At 38.7% G+C, this 20,961-nt stretch overlaps 2 protein-coding genes across 2 annotated transcripts in view; one reads left to right on the top strand and one right to left on the bottom strand.

Moving 5' to 3' along the window:
* Nucleotides 1-318: 318 nt before the first annotated feature.
* On the top strand, nt 319-10,980 carry LOC140238300 (molybdenum cofactor sulfurase-like). Its single transcript, XM_072318236.1, has 13 exons — nt 319-361; nt 1,438-1,594; nt 1,943-2,734; nt 3,482-3,558; nt 3,865-4,064; nt 4,485-4,601; nt 5,135-5,779; nt 6,497-6,659; nt 7,113-7,200; nt 7,871-8,004; nt 9,135-9,385; nt 10,355-10,459; nt 10,864-10,980. Exons 1-13 carry the CDS (start codon nt 319-321, stop codon nt 10,978-10,980), a joined length of 2,889 nt encoding a protein of 962 aa, XP_072174337.1.
* Nucleotides 10,981-12,358: 1,378 nt separating this feature from the next.
* LOC140237471 (zinc finger protein 830-like) overlaps nt 12,359-20,961 on the bottom strand; it is a 15,821-nt gene continuing 7,218 nt past the window's right edge. The window contains exons 6-10 of the mRNA XM_072317396.1: nt 20,099-20,237; nt 19,510-19,570; nt 18,100-18,177; nt 17,418-17,494; nt 12,359-14,909 (exon numbers count right to left, since the gene is read on the bottom strand). Coding sequence (XP_072173497.1) covers nt 14,732-14,909; nt 17,418-17,494; nt 18,100-18,177; nt 19,510-19,570; nt 20,099-20,237 — 533 coding nt within the window. The 3' untranslated portion in view covers nt 12,359-14,731. The remainder of the gene's footprint in view (nt 14,910-17,417; nt 17,495-18,099; nt 18,178-19,509; nt 19,571-20,098; nt 20,238-20,961) is intronic.

Genomic DNA, 20,961 nt, shown 5'->3' with positions numbered 1-20,961 from the left:
TGCTATACCTCTCTCTTTCAATCTACTTCATGCCTGGTCATTTTATGATTCATTTGATGTTGCTAGAAGTTACGTACTGGTACTGATCAGTTAATTGCCTGCAGGTGTGTCTGCAGAACATGTTATAAAAAACCTGCAACGGGTTAAAGGCCCTCATCAAGGGCGCGGCAGGGCAAGGCCGGACGGTCGCCCCCGCCGCCGCGCCGGAGCTCCGGCCGCAGCCAGCCGCTTCCATGAAGAAGTCTACAGCCGTAGGTAAATAAGCTCGCGTATTTTACGAGTTTGGGTAACCGCATTTTATCTTGCGCCCACCGAAAGATGCTGATCGAAAGGAGGAACAAGGAGTTCCCTCAGTTACGAGGTAAGGCATTTTCTGTGTGCATTGCTTTCTGGTGCCAGTTTATATCTGTGATCTGCAGCAGAATTTGAAGACAAATAGCCGCTTCATCACTGCCTTGTCAAATCTTACGATATTGTAGTCCCATCTACTAAAATATATGTTGGCACATTCTCTGTTACGTAATTTTGTTACGCAAAGGTGCAGAGTACTGAGGCAGTAAGAAAGAGCAAGCCAGCAAAAACAGTTCTTCTCTTCTTCTTCTTCTTCTTTTTTTTCTTCTTCTTCAAAAGGTTCTTCTCCTCCTCAGCTCATTTCCGAATTTCCTCCTCCTCCTCCTCCTCCTAGAGTCCTAGCTCCTCCTCTCCCTCCCCCTTTTTTTGTGTGGATATATCCTCTAGACTACCACAGGTTATTAGACACTGCTGTGCTGTGGTAGGATCTAGTGTATCAAAAGTTCCATTATTCTTCTATTGAATAACACATCTACTAACTCTAGGGGTCTAGGTTCTTTTGTCGTATTTGCTTGGCCCCTCCCACCTCCAGACCCTGCTCAGATATTTTGCCACAAATTGCTCAGACATTGTGAAAATTCTTGGTGAAAAAATGTCTCGCTTCGGTTTTCACCTTTTATTATGCTATGCCTATGGATTTATACCACAGTGCTCATACGTAGATGTAAACCAAGTTGGTGACAACTTCTGTGCTGGATCAATGTTGATGGACTAGATTTTCTAGTAGTACAAATCCTGTCAGTAGAGTGAGCAGTATGGCATGTTGGTAAGAATTGTCAGAAAGTGTCAATCCTAGCAATTAACTTTTAGGTTGATAACTAGTCTTGATGCCACTTAAATGAACTCAAATCAAATGATATTACTGCTGATGAGTGAAAGAGAATAAACGTTCATTCAAGCGTCTTTCATATCGATTCAGAGCTTCTCTCTGAGCTCTGTCCCTTTTTCTCCAAGAAGAAGTTCCGAAAACTACCTTTATTAGGACCAGTATTTTTCAAAGTCTGTAGTGTTATCTAGTTTTAAAGATGATCTCGACCAGAAATTTATGTCACTTCTGTTTTGTTTCACTGACTGCAAACTACACAGATGTTGTGTACTTGGACCACACTGGCGCAACTCTCCCCTGCGTTAGTCAGCTTGATGCCTTTCAAAGAGATCTGAGAAATAATCTCTATGGCAACCCTCACAGCAGGTCTGCTAGTAGCAGCTTGTGTTCAGAAACTGTGGATCAAGTCAGATTCAGGTGAGAACATTATGACATCATTGACTCACATAGCTCGATTTCTAGTGAGGAGATGAATGGGCAGGTGTTACAGCTTGAAATGCAGACACGTTTTTAAAGAGGTGATAGATCTCATTTCAAAGAATACCTTCACAATCAAAATTGAGTTAGGCCTTGCAATTTTATGCCAGTTCTTGTGAGAGAACCTTTTTACGAAATATTCCTTCTAATGTAAAAAATGTAAGTTGTTTATAGTTTACAAGAAAGATGCATCATGACCCTGTTTGTCTCTCTGTAATAAATGCTTTTTGTGTGTTGTTTACCACTACCTTGGTAATAAAATGATTGGGACTGGTTTTATTTTTGCAGGATACTGAAACACTTCAATACAACAGCAGAAAAGCACACAGTTATATTCACATCTGGCTGCACAGGTGCTCTGAAGCTCCTTGCTGAGACCTTTGACTGGACTGGTCAGACAGGGTCCTGCTCAGCAGGGGATGGGTCAACACAGAGTGACCACCAAAATAGCGTGCAACGCAAGGACAGGCAGATGGGGACGTTTGCCTACCTGCAAGATAATCACACCTCGGTCATCGGAATGAGAGAGGTGGCACATTCCCGAGGGGCCAAGAGTATGTGTTTTACAAGCAAGGGCATCCAGGAGGCCATGAATCGTCCAGATGGGCACTCAGACTCCGGCAACCACAGTACGGCAAAGGAACATGCAACGTTGCATACACAGGATGCAACACTTTCACTGACATCCCATCAGAGAGTAACAAATGGCCCCTTAGCATCATCACCATGTAATCTCTTCGCCATGCCTGCTCAGAGTAATTTCTGTGGTCGTAAGTATCCCCTGGCCTGGATTGAGAAAATCAAGCATCAGGGGTTCACTGGTTGTCATGGTAACTGGTATGTTGTGCTGGATGCTGCCGCTCTGGTTAGCACATCTCCTGTTGATCTAAGCGAGTGTGGGGCCGACTTCATCACCATCTCCTTCTACAAGATGTTTGGTTTCCCAACAGGACTTGGAGCACTTATTGTGAGGAACTCAGCTGCAAACATACTTGTCAAGGAGTACTTTGGGGGTGGTACAGTAATGGCTTACCTGGCGACTGAGAGCTTTCACAAACCAAGAACATCTATAGCAGAGAGGTTAGCTTGCACAGATACAACAGGCTCAACTTTGTGGCATTCAGCAATCAAACTTTTTTTTTCTCTCTCTCTCATTTTGAGAAGACATATCAATGAAGATTTTTCTAAAAGCAAACAATCTGATCAAAGCTTTTCTTATACAGTATATGATATGTCCTCTTATTTGTTTTGTTATTGTTTGACATCCTCATGTAAAAGCACTGCCATCAAAAGCAGATTGATGTATAATATGATATAGAGTGTATAACCCCCAAAAAACAAACAAACAAACAAAAACAAAAACACAACAACACAAAACACCGTGGTATAATAATTCATCCAATGTAGTAGGACTTCACTTTGTAATTCAGTGTGTGTATACTGAGCTTTAGGCTTGATATTTTAGGTGAGATAGGAGCTTTCAGCTTTTTATGACTTAGCAAAGTGCACACACATTCACAGCACAAATCATTGGTTTCTTCTCATATTTGTCATTTGTGTACAGAAACTGCATAAATGTTTTTTTTCAGAATGCTATTAAATAAACACCAATGATGAACTTAGACATGGTGCATCATGGCATTGGATTACATTGGATTCACATTACTTGTGTGAATTTACAGTTCATAGTGATCAGACTTCCCAATCTTTTTTTTTTATTTTATTTTTTTTAATAGAATTGTCGGCAAGTGTGAGGAAAACCAGTAAACTGTCTTATCTTTTCCCTTACATGGACATCTGTTCCCTTTGCATGTTTTTCTTTTGCAGGTTTGAAGATGGCACATTACCCTTTCTTGATATCATCAGTCTGCGACATGGATTTGATGCACTTGACAGACTTGGAGGTATTCAAACACACTTCTGCCCTCTCTTTGTTGTGTCATTTTGTATGTGATTCTAGTTTTTTTTGGTGAATCTGGACAACAGAAACAGGGTGAATCATTACATAATATTAAAGAGTTTGATGAATGAATGCCATGATTGAATTCACATAATCTAGAACATGAAGTAGAATTGATTGTGAATAGGTCATGCTGTAATTTTCAATGACTTGTTCGTCGACTTTGTATCCTATTCAGAGATGCCATTCTGATAGTTTTGGTAATCTATGTCAAAACTTTTTCCCCCCTTTGCTCTCTTTTAATCTGCAGGGGGTATGAGTGACATATGTGAGCACACTTTCAAATTGGCAAAGCAAGTTTATGATGCACTTTACGAGTGGAAGCATGACAATGGCTTGCCCATAGCAGTCCTGTACTGTCATAACCACTTTGTTAGCATCCATGATCAAGGTCCCATCATCAACTTCAACTTGCTTCGGGCAACAGGACAGTACATTGGCTACGCTGAGGTGAGAAATACAGTAGAGGGGAGCCAAAATACAAAATGGATGATTGTATGTTTTTGAGGGAAAGTGGGAATATAAGAGTGGATTGATCAGAAAAATTAGGACTCAGTAGTGAATTACAGTGATTTCGTGATGGACGGCATTGATTCTTCTCATTCAGGAAGGATCACACATCGTCCCTCAGTCCTTTTTATGAAAACATGGGAGTTGTAATTTCTGATTTTATTGCTCCTAAAGTAGATCACACATTCCTGAAGTTTTAACATCCCTTTCACACAGACTGGTTGTATTCAGATATGAAAATGTTTGAACTCTGAAACTTTTGATATGCCATTAGAAAACCTCAGTACGTTGTGCAAGATGGCAATTGTCTTATCTACACGTCTTGAGTTTGTCGTGTTTTCATTTCTCTCGGGTCTGCAGGTTGAGAGACTAGCTGCCCTTCACGACATCCACCTGCGCACAGGGTGCTTCTGCAACACAGGTGCCTGCCAACAGTACCTCAACATCTCCAATGAGAAAATCAAGGCTAATCTTGATGTATGTTCTACTTGTAGGGTGATCTTTAATTATATTCATCTGAAAATATGATGAAAATGTGATTGAATGATGTAGCTGTTTTATTGACCATCAATGCAAATAGCCACAAAATATTCATAGCAGAAAGTTTCTGATGTTTGTAATGCCCAAGTTAGGCTTCATAGGTCTTAACGATGGAAATGATTTATAACAATTCTGTAATGGTATACATGTACTAATACCCATAGTGTGTGACAACATTCCGAATGAGGGTAGTATCCATAAACATGATATTCTGCTGATATGTTTAATGTGCATGCATTGCTTTGCAGAATATTGATAAAATTTATTCATATCACACTTTTGTTTACTGAATGTATCGTAGATAAGCTCTTTACTGCCAAGAGAAACTTTCCTCTTCATTCTTTTTTTCTATATAATTGTGACTCAGAATCCAGGCCCAGTGAAAATTCCAACTTTTGTTCCGCAACTCGTGAAATCCTCACATGCATATCCGTAGACACAAGTGAATTTCGTTGTGGTTCCCTTTTCAGGCAGGGCATGTGTGTGGAGATGACATGGACTTGATTGATGGCCTTCCAACTGGATCTGTCAGAATCTCCTTCGGTTATATGTCCAACCAGAGTGACGTGGATAGATTCCTTGCATTCATCAAGAGTACCATCAAAGTGTCAGCTGCACCTCCCACTCTGATGCCATCATCTGACTCCTCCCACAAGGAAGTGTCAAGATCCTCAGTTCTGTCATCTCAGTCCCAGTTGCCAATGGCAACAGCAGCCTTGTCATCCTCAACTTCAACAAAATCGATAACGTCAACACGTCCCTCTGGAATACCAGACTCTTGTACGTTGTCAGAATCAGCGTCTAAGTCTTCCGACTGTTCACCATCCACATCACTTTCACTTGCTGCATCCTCTCCTCCTGCGACCTCAACATCCTTGTCATCGCCACCAATGTCAGCGCCACCAGAATCACAGACAGACATCCCTAAGCATGGCTCGGATAGCATTGATGCCCAATTTCCACAACCTTCCTTGAATGAAAACAACCTTGCTGCTAAGACTGACTCAGGAATATTTCAAACAGTCCAGACCAGTGAACTCACTGAAATAGATACAACCGGGCCAAGACTGACTGCCATCTATTTATATCCAGTAAAGTCTTGTGGTGCCATGGAGGTAGGTAGCCAACATCATAGATCTGCAGTTCTTACATGCACATTGTTAACATCACATAACAGGGGGAAAAAAATCATATCCATATCTGTATATAAAGAATGATTGTTTGATAAAACAGTTCATATGGTGCAAAATGATATTGTTGCACACATTAATTTAAATGACGGGCTAGAAATGTTGTGATGAGTGTTATTCAATATACATAATCGCGCATCGCACATCTCAAGTTCTAGTGAATGGCTGTAGTATTATCTAAGATAAAAGTGGATGTATGCAGACTGATAAGAACACTGTTTCAAATATTCCCAAAACGTCCTTGTGTATTTGTCTGGCATAATGACTGAAAGATTTTCCACCAAGTGATACATTTTGATAAGAGTTTGTTTGCCAATGTCTCAATATTTTCATATCACATTTACAGTGGACTCGTGGTATACTGAAATCCTCGGGACCGGCAGTTTGCTTTCGTTATATCGAAATTTCATTATAACTGAACAAATAATTTAAAAAAAAAGCATAGAGCCGATAATTTTGTGACCTGGATTTTTATTTTGTTGTAACCGGAATTTCGTTATAACCACGTTCGTTATAACGGGAGTATACTGTAATATATCTATCAGAAACCAGCAAATTCTTCTCCAGCTAGACAGTTCCTGTGATATTTTATGTACTCTCTGCTACCCTGCTTTACTCTCCTGATTCTTTCCCTTCCTGAAGGTTTCTGAATGGGAACTGACCGATGCTGGGCTGAAGTATGACCGTCGCTGGATGGTGGTCAATGAGGGCGGTGTGTACATGTCACAGAAGCGCATTCCAAAGCTCTGCCTTATTAGGCCAGTCATTGACCTCCAGACTAAACAACTCACATTAACTTATCCAGGTAGGAACAGTGATGCTCATTTTCTAAGTGATTACCTCCCCCCCCCCCCCCCCCTCAAAGAATCTGTCATTGGAAAAAAGTATTCTGGTCATTGTTTGTTTTATATTTTGTTGTTTTCTATAAATGATAGTACTGCTGCAAAGTTGTGGAATGATGGTTCCATGTAAACCTTTAGAAAAAAAAAAAAGAGAGAAAATATATACTGACTGGAATATTTGGAATAGGGAGTACAGTTTTATATGTGAAAATTTATTAGACTGTTTTGTAAATAGCTGTTGTTATGCAGTTTGCTTCATTTCACTGTGCAAACTAACACATGTATGCTTGGAAACATTATTCTTTCTGTAGTGACAAGATGAGAAAAGTTGACACACACAAGAAAAAATGTAATGAATTTAAATACTCAACTCAAATCATTGGATTTTTGTCTCTGTGTATTTTGTCCTTGTGAAGACATGCAGAGTTTCTCACTGCCACTGGAGACAGTTCCCTCGGAAACCAATGAGACCACCCTGTGCCAGGGAAAAGTCTGTGGAGACAGGTAAGAATGATGTAGTTATCCTATCTCAATGTCCAGGGAGATCATAATTTGGAGCTTGGAGCACAGAGTGACCTGAGCCTCACAACATTACCATGAGATATCAAACTGACTCCACAAAGTTTCTTTTATAATAATACTTTTCTGGGTTTTGTCAAGTTCTTGGATTGTTTTACCTTGGATAATAAATGTGCACTATAGAAAAAAAGACAGTGAGAGATATAAATGTTTATGTAAAGGAAGGAAGCATCACTAGACAGACTGCCTCTTGCTAAAAAAACAAAATGTAGATAGAAAGATACATAAAATGGTAAAAATTTGTGTGAAGGAGTTGGCAGGAATGAACACACACACAAAAAAAGAGGGGAATAAGATGGTGGATCAAACTGATTTAGGCTTAGACAGTGGGAATTCTTATGCAATTTCACAGTAGGTTAAACAAAATGAAATAATATGCAATTTGGAGATCATCAAAAATCAAAAGTTGTTTTGTGTTTACAAGAATCTTCTTCACTCAAATGTGGGGTTTGTGTTGACTTCTGTCTCTGTATTTCAGTGGACTGAGAGCATAAAAACAGTGACATATCAGTTATCAAGGAAAGTTCTATGCAAACACTTCTTGCTATGACGATTGCGTTTTATCTCTTATGTGATTGTGCGTGTTGCATTTCAGAGTGAAAACCATTGACTGTGGGGATGAGGTTGCCCAGTGGCTGACTGAGGTCACAGGTCAACAGTGTCGTCTGCAGAAGCAGGCAGAAGACCACCAGAGAGCTAGCAAGTTGGCACAGGGTAGGCAGAGAGATGGTGTAGAGAACGTAACAGTCTTACAGCATAATGGGTGCCAGGAAATGAAAAAACAAAAACAAAAACATAACCCTTTTAATGCAGAGTTGAGCCTGTAAACCTAATTTGTGATTTTGTGAAAAAAAATTGACCCTTCTAATTGAGAGTTGACCATGAAAACATGATACGTTACTTTGTTTTGCAAATAGCAAATGACATTGTAACTATTTCATTTTGAGTTACAAGAGTAAATTTGTCATCATCTGATCTGTCTTTGAAATGTTATATTGATGTATTTTGTCATTGATGAACATTTGTTTATGAATTTTGTTATTTATGTATTTTGTCATTGAGACAAAAAAAAAAAAATAAAAAAATGGAAGGTTTTGGCAGTATCTCTCTGTATGTGAGAGGTAGTCCTAACCAGCTGAATGGACCAATGCATAAGTTTTGTATTGTCACAAATGCATTAATACTTTGTTTTATAAAATGGGTTCAAAAATGTAGCCAATTGGAAGCGCTGAAATGAGTCACGTGTGCGTGCATCAATTTCTTAGTAAATGCACTAAGAAGAGTCTCTCTTCCACCTCCCTGGCCTGACGTACGTCACAATGTTTACACTAGCAGTGCGCACTCAATCAGTTGTTACAAGTGCGTCACGCGCTACTATACGCGCTGTCAATCCTGTAAACAACTTCTAGTTCGGGCCGCGGGCTGCCACAACAGCCGGCGGCCTTTCTTGTGCATAACACGTGGCGTACGTATACTCTTATACGTACGTACAGTACTTATGTGCGGGATTTCCGAGTGCGACGTGCGTAAATGTTTGGGACGAACATCTTCGGACATCTTGACTTTTGAGCGAGTGCTACATGTAGCTGACTGGTATTGACCCACAAAGGTACGTGAATAATGCTGTTAGTTTTCGACCCATTTTATAAAACAAATGATGCACAGGATTATTTCGTGGCGTTAGTGAAGGTGCGGCGCACTCTCGAGTATTGACAACGGTTGCAAACATGCACTCGGCTGCGCCTCGTGCATGTCGCACCATTGTCAATACTCTCGAGCACGCCACACCTTCACTAACACACTCTATCCTGTGCATCATTTGTATAATATTGCCTTTTATGTGTTAAAATTGTACCCAGGTGACGATAGTAAATCCTCTGCCCTGTCCTTGGCCAACGTTTCCCACTATCTTCTCATCAACACATCTTCCACGACCTCCCTCCTCAATGCCATCCACCAGCATACTCACGGGGATGACACAGAGACGACAACAGTTTCGACGTTGGACAACCTGATCCGCAGGTTTCGGGCCAATCTGGTGGTGGATGGTTGCGATGCGTACGACGAGGAGTCTTGGAGTGAGCTTTCAATACGAGGGCAGGCATTCAAGGTAGGATACCATTCCAAGGCATGATCTATTTATAATCACATTTCATTCATGATTTGTTGGCACATACCCGTATCAATGCAAATGTTTCAAGCGTGTGCCAAGTTCAAAGTAAAAACATGATAGTCCAATTACAATTTGCAAAGTACAAGGATAAGTGGATCTTTGGTTCATACTTGTCAAATTGATTATAGTGTATAATCTTTACAATGAAATTGAATGGTAATGAAATATTGCAAAGTTCATGTAGATTTTCCATCTGACTTTGCTGTGAAATTTATACATACCTTTCACTAGGGGAAAGTTCTTTAACCATATTTGGTCATGAGATTTTATGAATGAAGTCACTGCTCTGTTTTGGTGGTCGTCAGCACAATGGAATGTACTGGTCAAGTGTTCAGCCAGTAGTCTAAAACAAAGGGGCACATAGAGGTGGGTGGAATGGATCAGTGGGGACTGACCACTTTCCAAATAAACCAGTGCGTCATGCGTCATAATGCCTGCAAGTACGTTTGAAAGAGGGAAGTGAGGAGTGGGGAGAAGGACACAATTTTGGGTCTTACACTAGAATCAAATCTAGGCATAGACTGATTTTTGTTGTAATTGGTTAATTATGCAAACTCCTGTATATTCTGAGATGCATCGAGTGGCAAACAAAATTCTGTCGTCAAGTTTGGCTGTGAGGAATATGAAAATGTTCGTCACGATTTCATTCCACTAGATTTGGACAGTATCTGCACATCAGTTAGATATAGCGTAAAGTTTTACTGCGAAATCATTTAGTGCTGTGCTCTACAAATAAATGAATTGTTGGTTTTTGTCTTTTGACTCCCACTTTACTTTGCCTATAAAGGCTCGTTGTGTAGACCCAGTTTGATGCCATTACCAATATTACCAAGAAGTATGGTCAATATTGAGAATAATTCATGCAGGAATACAATAGAAAGGTATATCCTTCTCGGCACTTCACAGGTCAAAGGTCGCTGTAATCGCTGTCAGATGATTGGCATTGACCAGGGCTCGGGGGAGAAGAGTACTGAGACCTTGTCAGCCCTGTCAGCTGTTAGAGGCAAGAGGGTGAGTCTGAGGAAGGTTGTTTTAAGCAGAGTTTCTGCTGTATTTCATGTGGTGACATGACATTTGCTCCTGTGACAATTACTCCGATCTTACCATGCACATCACTCAATACGCCTATGGAACGAACTCCCATCTTTTCTCTGTGAAATTGACAAACTGGATCACTTCAAAGCCTCACTCAAAACTCACATTTTTCACCAGGTATTCAATTGCCAACTCTCTTGGAGGAGTATGCACCTTTGAATGTTTCTATAACAGATATATGGCGTTATACAAATGCTATGGATCATCATCATCATCATCATCATACACTCATGTATGGAACTCACAACATCACATTTTCTTTATGTAATACTACTCCCTTTACTTAAACTGGAACCCATGTTTATCCTTTGTTCTGGCAGATTTTCTTTGGCATGCATATCATGAACAGCCCAGACCTGAGGAGTGGATTCAAGCTACAGACAGGCGACATCATCGAGGTGCTGCAGAGATGCCCCTCTGTGGAGACTGGTGTATGAGAGTGATGACCATGACAGAAGAATGTGGCCAGTGCCCCTTACTGAAGACTGGTGTATGAGAAATGACCAGGACTCCAGCATGCAGGCAGTTCCCCTGCAAGGAGGTTGGCGCTTGCAGTCAAACAGCATCCTTCCTGGAACTTCCAGTAGAACCGACAGAACTTCTTACAGGACCAAAGGAATGTCTACTGTGACAGAAGGGACCGTTTAGTGGAATAAAGGGACCTCTAGTAAATGGAATGACGGAACTTAACAGGTTCGAAAATTTCTGGTGACTGTATGGGAAGAAGGGTACACTGTCCATCAAGAATAGTATCTATTTGTACTTAGTATGTGTTATTTTGTATCTTGATTATAGTGTTTTCCACTTTGCTTTAATAGTGGAAGTTATGTATGAGTGTAACATGCTTTATGGTGTATGTACTTATCAGTTTACATGACTATTTGAACAGCATGATGTAAAATGAGACAAGAAAATAATGGAAGGAACTGTGAATGATCTGTGTTTTTCATAAGGTCACAATCTTTCCGACAGGTTAGTGTGATGCAGGTTATCACTGGGCTACATGCAGTGATGTGAGTAATACTGATCGAGCCCCTTGTAATGTTCTTGAAGTTACCACCGAATAATGGGACTCAGACAGTCAAAGCAAATGGATACATGGACATGTGTGCCACCAGTCCCAATGTGTGTACTGCAGGTCTGCCAACATTTCCACATCCAAATCAGGGAGATTCCATGCAGCAATCAGGGAGATATCTGTGTGTTACATGCATTTCAATGGGCAAAAATAATTCCCAAATCAGAGAGATTTTAATATTCTCTTATTCAGACATGAACAGATTTTGACATTTTCAGGGAGACTCCTGCAGAATCAGGGAGATTTGGCAGCTCTGGCACTGCTTCACAAGTTAAACATCTATGCACTTTTTATCAATCATTATCTGTGTATTCAATATGGGCCCTTGGTGCATCTCAAAGATGCAACGTACATAAATTTTGACCTTGCTATGTGGAACATTGATATGCTTTAGATATGCAAGTCTGGAATTCTGCTTTAGAAATATGGCAAGTTCTTGGACCTAATCTCTCTTCTTGCCCTTTGATCATCACCATGTTTACAATGATTGCTCCACTGTTTGTTGATGTCTGCATGAGATTGAGCAAATATATAAATGGGCAATCATATGTGAGACATTAATATACAAGTAATCACTCTGCGTAGTTTTGTATTCTGTGAACCACAGTGGATGGGGAGAGTTCAAGGTATGCCACCTAGGAATAACAATTTTGGATGCAGATGGTGGACTGTTGCTCTTTTCTCCCTTTTCAACTTCGTAAAAATAAGAATTACATCATATCTTCCCGATGAATCAGTGCAATATGAGAAAATGTGCAATAAAGTTGGATTTATTTTTCAAAAAAATATAAACAGATTAAGAAACTGGAACCATGCTCTGCATATGAAATATATATCACTGGACTGAACTACTTATAAGCCATAGTTCTAGACAATACAAGTACAAGGAATGATTGGAGTACAACTCTTATTAGAAAAGTACATAAAAAAAAAAAAAACAAAAAAAAAAACAAACTTGCCAATTTGCTACACAATACAGGTGAACCTCCTTTACAGTGAGATGTTGGTATACATCTACAGCAAAAATATTTCATTTTAACCAAATATTTTTAAGATGGAAAAAATAAGTAAGGGAAATAATGAGATTAACCAGACAAATCCTCTTGCTCTAATGAAATCTTGTTTTATTTACCTTTGTTAAAATCAAGTTTGCTGTAACAAACTTTTCATAAAAATAGACGTCATTTCACTTTAAATAATTTTAAACTGATTTTATTACTGCAGAATGTGCACTGCTGTTGTAGCCAAGAACCGGCTACTGTGTGTGTTTTTATTGATAAATCAACTTTTACAGAATTTATGCATAGAAAGCTTTAATCTGATGCAAATTTTACATCAGAACTTCAAATGATTTTGTATTGTAGTAAAGACATAGTCACTGGTGCTCTAAAAAGAGAGAAATTGAGCATATTGTTGCTCCACTCCTCTACTTGGAGGAGGGCAAAGACAGGGTAACCAGTCAACAAAGTCGATGGAATTGCTGTGTTACCCCTCTTTTTATGTTGTATCTTATTATACATAAGCACACAGCTTTAATGTCAATTATAAGTGTAAGCACATTTCATATATAAAATCTCAAATAGAGTTAATCAGAATGCATTACTGAGTGATACTCTCATTGTGATTTAATTCAATCTTGATGCAACAGAACTGCACCATGATCATGAAGTTGCACAACAGCACAGTTTCCACTGCCTACATACAAACATAGGTGACTCCCATTATACCGAAGTTCTTAGGACCGGCAGTTTTCTTTCGCTATATCAAAATTTTGTTGTAATAAAGCCAAACAAATAAGAGTACACAAAGATGTATAGAGATGATGACTTTGGGACCTGAATTTTTAGGTCATTGAAACAGAATTTTGTTATAACCATGGTTGTTGCAACGGGAGCATTCTGTACTTAACTGTTAAATTCAGCCTTGGGGAAAGATGCCATATAATTATGTATTACATTGTACTGTTAGTATGAGATTTTGTGTGAAAAGACACACTCCAAATGTGATGGGACTTCAGAAAACCCACAACAGCAGCAGCAGCTATGTGTTTTGTACAAACAACCACAAAGACTGCACAGCACATGCTGCATTTGCCATTGAGACACTAAAGATGAAAATCCATGTGGGTTATGTGATTTTTGTCTTGCCCACATAGCAGAAGCAAGACATAGGCATCACTTATTTGCCACTGCCGTTGTCGGTGGCAGCATCACCGCCATTGACAATTTGGTGTACTCTCTATAATTTTCCACAGCTTTGAGCCATGGCATGACCATGAAAATCACAACTCAGGTACATAACCCGACAATGCTGGTAATGTTTGAATATGGGTGAAGTCTGACAAGGTCAAAGGTCAGTGAACTTTCCCTGATATTTAAAGCACTGTACTCACAATAATGTGGTGAACTTTCAGTAGCTTTCCACAGCTATGAGCTATGACCACCAAACTCAAACCACAAGTACACTTTGTACGTAACCTAAATATGCTGGTCAAGTTCAAGTATGGGTGAAGTCCGACAAGGTAAAAAGTTAAAAGGTCAATGAACGTCCCTGATAAGAACCATACATGCAATATTGCGGTGTGATCTCAATAACTTTGCACAGCTTTGAGCTATGACCATGATTAGGTATCTCATTTTATCAGAGATAAAAACAAAAGACTAGAAAAAGAATGGGACCTGCCAAATTACCTTGTCTCATAAGGTGTCTCACTATATCCAACTTAGTTATAACAAGATTCCACTGTATACGTAAAGGAGACTTGAGATGAAATCCACCCACTCTTTGCTGACTGTATTGAAGCATTCCTGGCTTGTCAGAAATTCTGTTTTGATGGGATATCCACCTAGAAATGCTTCCACTTTATAATACCACTGTCCTCCCTTGGCAGGATTTTACAGCATGGGCGCTGTACAAATTGACCTCCAGATACGCATGACCTTTCTTTCAGAGTGACAGTGCCCTGTTACAACTGCAGTGACACATATAAATGGTAGATACAGAACCATACTTTGGTTGGTTAAAGTTGTTGATCTCCATGTGTAACCAGTGTGCTTGTGGAAAGCAAGCTTGTTCCCTTGTTATGTCCGATCCCATCCACCTGTTGCTCCTCACTTCCACGCCCCCTTTGACCTCCAGTTCAAGAACTCCTCAAACTCTGCCTCATCGTCACTCCCTCCTTCTTCCCCATCACCATCACTGCCTGTTCTGTTCTTCTGTCTATCAGCCACCTTTGTCCTCATCTCATCCTGTTTGTTCCACAGGGATTCCACTTTTGCAAAGCATTGTCTAGAAAGAGAGAAAGGAAAGGGGGGCGGGACTGAGTGTTGAAACAGCGATTGACCATCAGCAAGGCAACAAATGGCTGAATTAAAAAACAAACACGAAAATCGTATATTATGCATGTAACTGAATATATATGCAACAGAGTAAACTCGATCCCCCCTATATTCAAGAAAGATTTTAGCAATATACTAAAATTTTAGCCAAATTCTGCAAACTTGTGAGCTCTGTTAAAAAGAAAAAGAAAAAAGAAGACATCAGTGTGTGATCATTGAATTGATTTTTTACACTTTCAATGTTTGCAATAATTATCTGATTTCCATGCAAACCAGTAAAGATCACAAAACAGTTACTGGTATTTTTGTCATTTTAGCTTTCTGTTTGTAAATGTGGATACATAAATGTAATATTATCAAGTATTAACATTTTCTCTGTCATTCCAAATACCAAAGACTAGTGAGCTTAAAAAGAAAAGAATAGGATAGATGTAGTCACAACATATTTGCCTACTTCAGGCACAGCAAAAAGTCATTATTTACATAAGATTATTAGGTAGAGGATACTTTTACAGAATATGCAACATATTTTATACCTGAAATGCTCATGATGAATTGGAATATTTATGCATATCTTACCATTTTATACTGTTTAGAAACAGCTAGAGGTCATTGACTTTTTTCATTTTGTTGTTCACTTGCAAAGTTGTTGTGAAGCTGAATGTCCAAAATGTAAAGTATACATCATAAATTTCAAATCTCTTGGACATTGTAGTCAAGTTGGTGTTACATGTATATGCTTTTATGCCGTGGACATGATGATTATTAACCCCAGTACTAGAGTACTAGAATTGAGATCAGAATTCCAAACTATGTGATAACTTACTTTGATATGTGCCACCAAACATTTCAGATTTGTTGTTAAATAATGTTGTAGACGCAAATGTTTATTTTTTCACATCTCATGTGTAAACAAGTTGATGTCATGATTTATAACATGGCAAAGTTTGTGAAGATACTTGCCATCCAAGAATAGAAAATCTTGCACTAGATTTCACATTAATAATCTTCATGGCTGTTCCTTGGTAAATTTCAAACACAAGGGTAAGTTGAATATCAGCCAGAAAATGTAAACTTCCATTTTATAGTCTATTCTCGCTTTTTGTGCCTCCCAATTATTCAATAACATGCAAGATTGGAAGGTTTGAGGTAGGGTTACTGAGAAAGCAGGTTTTGTATGGTTGAGGTGTTGGGTTTATTTGATATGTCTAGGTTGGGGAATGGACTCATTTACAGGCATGTTATGCATGAGGGAACTAGGTGAGGGTGTAAAGGTGTTTGGCAAAATGATAATTAACCAGAAAGGGGCATATTCTGGTACAAAACCAAACTATCCACATCTCAGAGAATACATACATTCTATGTTTATATGTAGCAAGATTTGCACAGCTTCATATACCCACTGGTAGTGTGTATACATTGACTTTCGTGGAACATCTACAGATTGAAATGTGTGATGAAATGGTTATATAAATGAATAAAACTATCCTTAATTTTCAATCCTTTCTCAATACTGTGACTCTTATTTTTGTTAATAACATTTTATACAGTGTTTTCTTTTGTTTGTTTGTTTTTTTTTACTTCAAAACACTGCCTTAACTCTGAAGACTGAAATGCTCTTGACTTTTGCATTGCCATTATGACTGTCATCCCACAAATATCAAAATATGAAATCATTAGAACACAAGGTACTCAGAAGCTGGAAATGCCACTTATACTTCCACCAAATAACAGAAACAACAATAGCTTAGTCAGTGCACATAAAGTAACAACATTTTTCAATTTCATAGGATTCCCCTGGTAGCAAAGCTGAAAAATTCAGACATCCTGTACAGAGTGAGTGTGTACACTTGGTCTGTAGCGTCTGTAAATGCAAAGATGTGAACAATAATATCATTTGTACCTTAAATGCCACACATGTGGAAGAGATGCATGTACTATGTGTGACAATTATACTTTTCAGTGCTGCATGGTGGTCAATACACAAAAATGTGGTAACCATGCTTATGATGGAGCAAAAGTCTAATTCGTGTTTGCATGAGAACTTTGCAATTTCATGCATTTATGTATTCATGTCATGTGCAGCAAGCACTCTATCAATTTCATAGCAACTTGAGAGACCACTCGTGTCCAGAGAAATCTAAATACCAAGTGCACTTGATAGAGAAAGATTGGAAAGATCTTTGGGGGCTAAGACTGTCAACCCAGGATGGGTTGAACTTACAAAACATGACACTTGTATAATTATACGCAATGATACATCATGAAACATACAGATTTTGTCTGTTTATGCCAAAGACAACATCACATTCTAAATAATGAAATGTCGCAGGTGCCAAATTCAGTAAAAATCAATGTACCTTCCTCATTACCTGGAGACTTGTGTTCTGTAGTTGGTATCATGTCCATAAGTTGTTTAGTTTTGCTATATTTTTTTAGCATAGTTTAGAACACTTACATCTGTTCATCGATCTCATCAATGTTTCTCTCCATCTGAGCGGCCTCATCATCTTCTTCAGCCAAGGTCTCTGATACCTATTGGAGCAAAAATGGAGACATTTTTCATAGCAGTGGCTAACAGCAGCTTGAAAGCACTGGAAAGATTGCTAACTTTCACGAACATTTTGGCTTTCAAATTCAAACTTTTGTTCTTGCACATCTAACTGAGAGCTCAGGACTGTTTTGTTTTTACAGGGCTAAACCAGACCACAGGAGCATAGTTGATTACAGGCAAAATCCTCCCAAGGCAGGTTGCTACATGGTGAGGTAGATGACAGTGGAAATAAATCCACCCTATAGCCTAATTCTCATGGATTTACACAGAACATCCCATGTGATGAAAGTATTTGCTACAGTGTACAAACCAAGAAATGCACTCATCACACCCACAGTGTGGGGAGAAATCAGCCTCTCAGTTCTGCATTGACAAATGATTGAGATTTTGAAATCCAACACTTTTGCCTCACTACTCTGATTCCCTGTAATCACATGCAGTCATATCCTATAAATTACATTTCAAAATGACAATGACATCTAATTGTCTGCATTGCTCCTACAGTCTACTGTTCGTCATCAGGGGCAACACCAACAATCATATAGAGATTGCAATAACTTTCATTGACAGATGAATGAAATATTACCTGTTTCTGGGTTTCCATCTCTTTCTGAAACTTTTCCCATTCCTCCTCCATTGTATTCCTGACTTCAACATTCCGCACCTACAAGACAAAAATATGATAGAATCCATGGAAATAAATTACTCAACAGTTTTACTATTTACAAGAGAAGGAATACATGTGCTTGCAAAAAGGGACAATTTGATGAGATTTTAAAGAAAATCAGGAATAACCAAGAAAGTGTGAATCTTCGTTTAAGTATTGTTTACATTAAAGGACAAGTTCACCGTCACAGACATGTGGGTTGAGTGAATGCAGCAATATTAGTGGAACACGTCAGTGAGAGTTTGAGGAAACTCGGACAATCCGTTCAAAAGTTATGAATTTTTTAAGTTTCTGCTCAGTCACGGCTGGATGAAAAGACTAAGTAAGCTTGTGATGTCACATGAGTACAACGATATAAAGAAAGAATAAAGAAAATTCAACATTTCCATTTTTTTCGCATAACAAAAGAACGCTCGACTTCTCTCTTTCAGAAGGCAGGGGGAATAATATTACCCTTAACATACGTCAGTAGCAAGTCGAAGAAATTTGCACTTTATTCAAAAAGAAAAGTTTTGTGAAATTCTCTTTTTATTTTCCTTATATAGTTGTACGCATGTGACATCATACCCTGTAGTAGTCTTCTCATCCAGCAGTGACTGCGCATATACTTAAAATATTCATAACTTTTGAACGGATTGTCCGATTTTCCTCAAACTTTCACTGATGTGTTCTACTAATATTGCTACATTCTCTCAATCCCAATGTATATGAAGGTGGACTTGTCCTTTAATATGACTGTGGTACAGTGGCTATGGCTCCAGACTTCCATAGGTGTTCTTGAAGCTAAGTGCTCACACCCTTTAATGTGATGTTTTATCCACTATGACTCTCTAAACCGGGGGGTTAAATGGGTTCTGAAGGTATCCATGGTTTCATGAGTTGAATGATGATTTGTGAAAACACAAAAATATTGCCACTTGAAACACAAACACACTGAATTCTATTCAAGATGGGAAATGGCTAAATTTCTGCTGAGAAAGAATTTTTATTTCTAATTCCATCAATTGGATCTTGATTGTGAATTCAACCACTCATGAAATCATCTTTTAAGCGTAATGTCAAAAAATATACTGATTCAAAATACATGGTGTACGTAGTACTTAGCAATGCTGGGATATTGATAATGACAGCTTCCTCTGGAAAAAAAAAATGTAAAACTGGCTTGGGTAAGATAAAGATCATCAATATAGTACAAGGAAGAGATGTCCCATCTTCAAATTCAAAGAGGAGGGTAGACCCACTGCAGTGATGTGTTGTCAGTCATACCAATGATGTGTCTACAAGTTAGAATTAGAAGGCAAAGAAGTAGAGAAACTTTCTGGGCTTTACCTTGGCATCTTGCACAGGATCATCAAAGAATCCCTCGGGCAAAACCTCTGACATTGGCTTGCTGGAAAGGACACACGAACACACAAGAGACAGCATTCAAATGTTTTGTTTGCATTGTATCTTCCCATATAATACTTTGCTCATCATCTCTTAGTACGAAATGTACTGTTGTAGCAGAATGGTAAAAATCATGCTTTTTAAGATCATGGACCATTCAAAATTGCTAAAGTCATATGACTAGACTCTTGCATACAGCATATAATAACATTTTTTTTTTCTTGACAGCACATTGATAAAAAGAAAAAATATATATCTCTTGAATTCATATTATGATAGCAAATACTTCTGCTGTTTTAAAAGATTTGGAAAATCTTAATGTTTCAGGTACACTTTTTTTCAAAGTCTTGACAAGAGAAAAGATAATGACCACATGAAATAGTGACATTTGGTGTGCAAAAAAAAAAAAAAAAAAGAGAGAGAGAGAGAAAAAAAAAAAGAACAAGAGGAATTCTGCTTTTATCATCTACAAGAATAAAACATGGGCAACATCAATTGAAAAAATTCTGGAACAGTAATGTGTTAATCTCACCTTGTCTGGTCCTGTTCAGGCTTGCTGTCAACAGTGGAAGATACGTCAGCATTGGGACCATTCTTGGAGGAAGACCTCTGGCCTTGCGTTGACAAGGATGATGATGTTGTTGATGAAGACACGTTACTATCAAAGAAATCTGGAAGAGAACTCAATTAATTTAGCTAATGTTCATGGTAACACAATCCTTTACACATCAATCTGGAAGAGAACTCGATTAATTTACCTAATGTTCATGGTAACACAATCCTTTACACATCAATCTGGAAGAGAACTCGATTAATTTACCTAATGTTCATGGTAACACAATCCTTTACACATCAATCTGCCTCACTTCGCTGTTCAATATATTTCACCTCACATATGGAGATGGGTGTTAACCCGTTTTGTGCCCAGGGACTTGGCTTAACTTGTCAAACTTTTTTCATCAGCATTAAGTAATCCAGCCAAACTTGACCTACCGGTAGTTGTAAGGTTAGCAAGCCCACTAAAGCACAGCAATGTGCCTCAGTCTAAATTGAAGGCCATGGTGACGCAAAAGGGATTTGTGGGATCAAGTAACCTCTGTTCATTGACAATTAGTTTCCAGAAATCAATGCCAGCTGGCAAAGAAAGCAGTGCAGCCTGCACGCCAATTGACAATCAAAGCACGGTAAAAGTTAGCTATGCACAATCACTGAAGTGAATAATCATCAGCTCCTCGGCGTAAAGCACGTTGTGATCATGGTATTTCATGGGTCTGGGTTAAATGAAGAATACAAGGAGCACACACCCTTAAAGGGAAGATAAACCCCAAGAACAATGTGGATTGAGTGAAAGCAGCAACATTAGTAGAACACATCAGTGAAAGTTTGAGAAAAATC

Source organism: Diadema setosum, chromosome 14 (assembly GCF_964275005.1).
Source record: "Diadema setosum chromosome 14, eeDiaSeto1, whole genome shotgun sequence".
NCBI classification, from domain to species: Eukaryota; Metazoa; Echinodermata; class Echinoidea; order Diadematoida; family Diadematidae; genus Diadema; species Diadema setosum.
This window is presented reverse-complemented; position numbering and strand designations above follow the sequence as displayed.

Excerpts from the sequence above, each read along its gene's own strand:
- LOC140238300 (XM_072318236.1), top strand. The coding sequence starts at position 319 with ATGCTGATCGAAAGGAGGAACAAGGAGTTCCCTCAGTTACGAG. Across the intron at positions 4,065-4,484 it reads AGTACATTGGCTACGCTGAG|GTTGAGAGACTAGCTGCCCT; the intron begins GTGAGAAATACA and ends TCGGGTCTGCAG. Across the intron at positions 8,005-9,134 it reads ACAGGGTAGGCAGAGAGATG|GTGACGATAGTAAATCCTCT; the intron begins GTGTAGAGAACG and ends AATTGTACCCAG.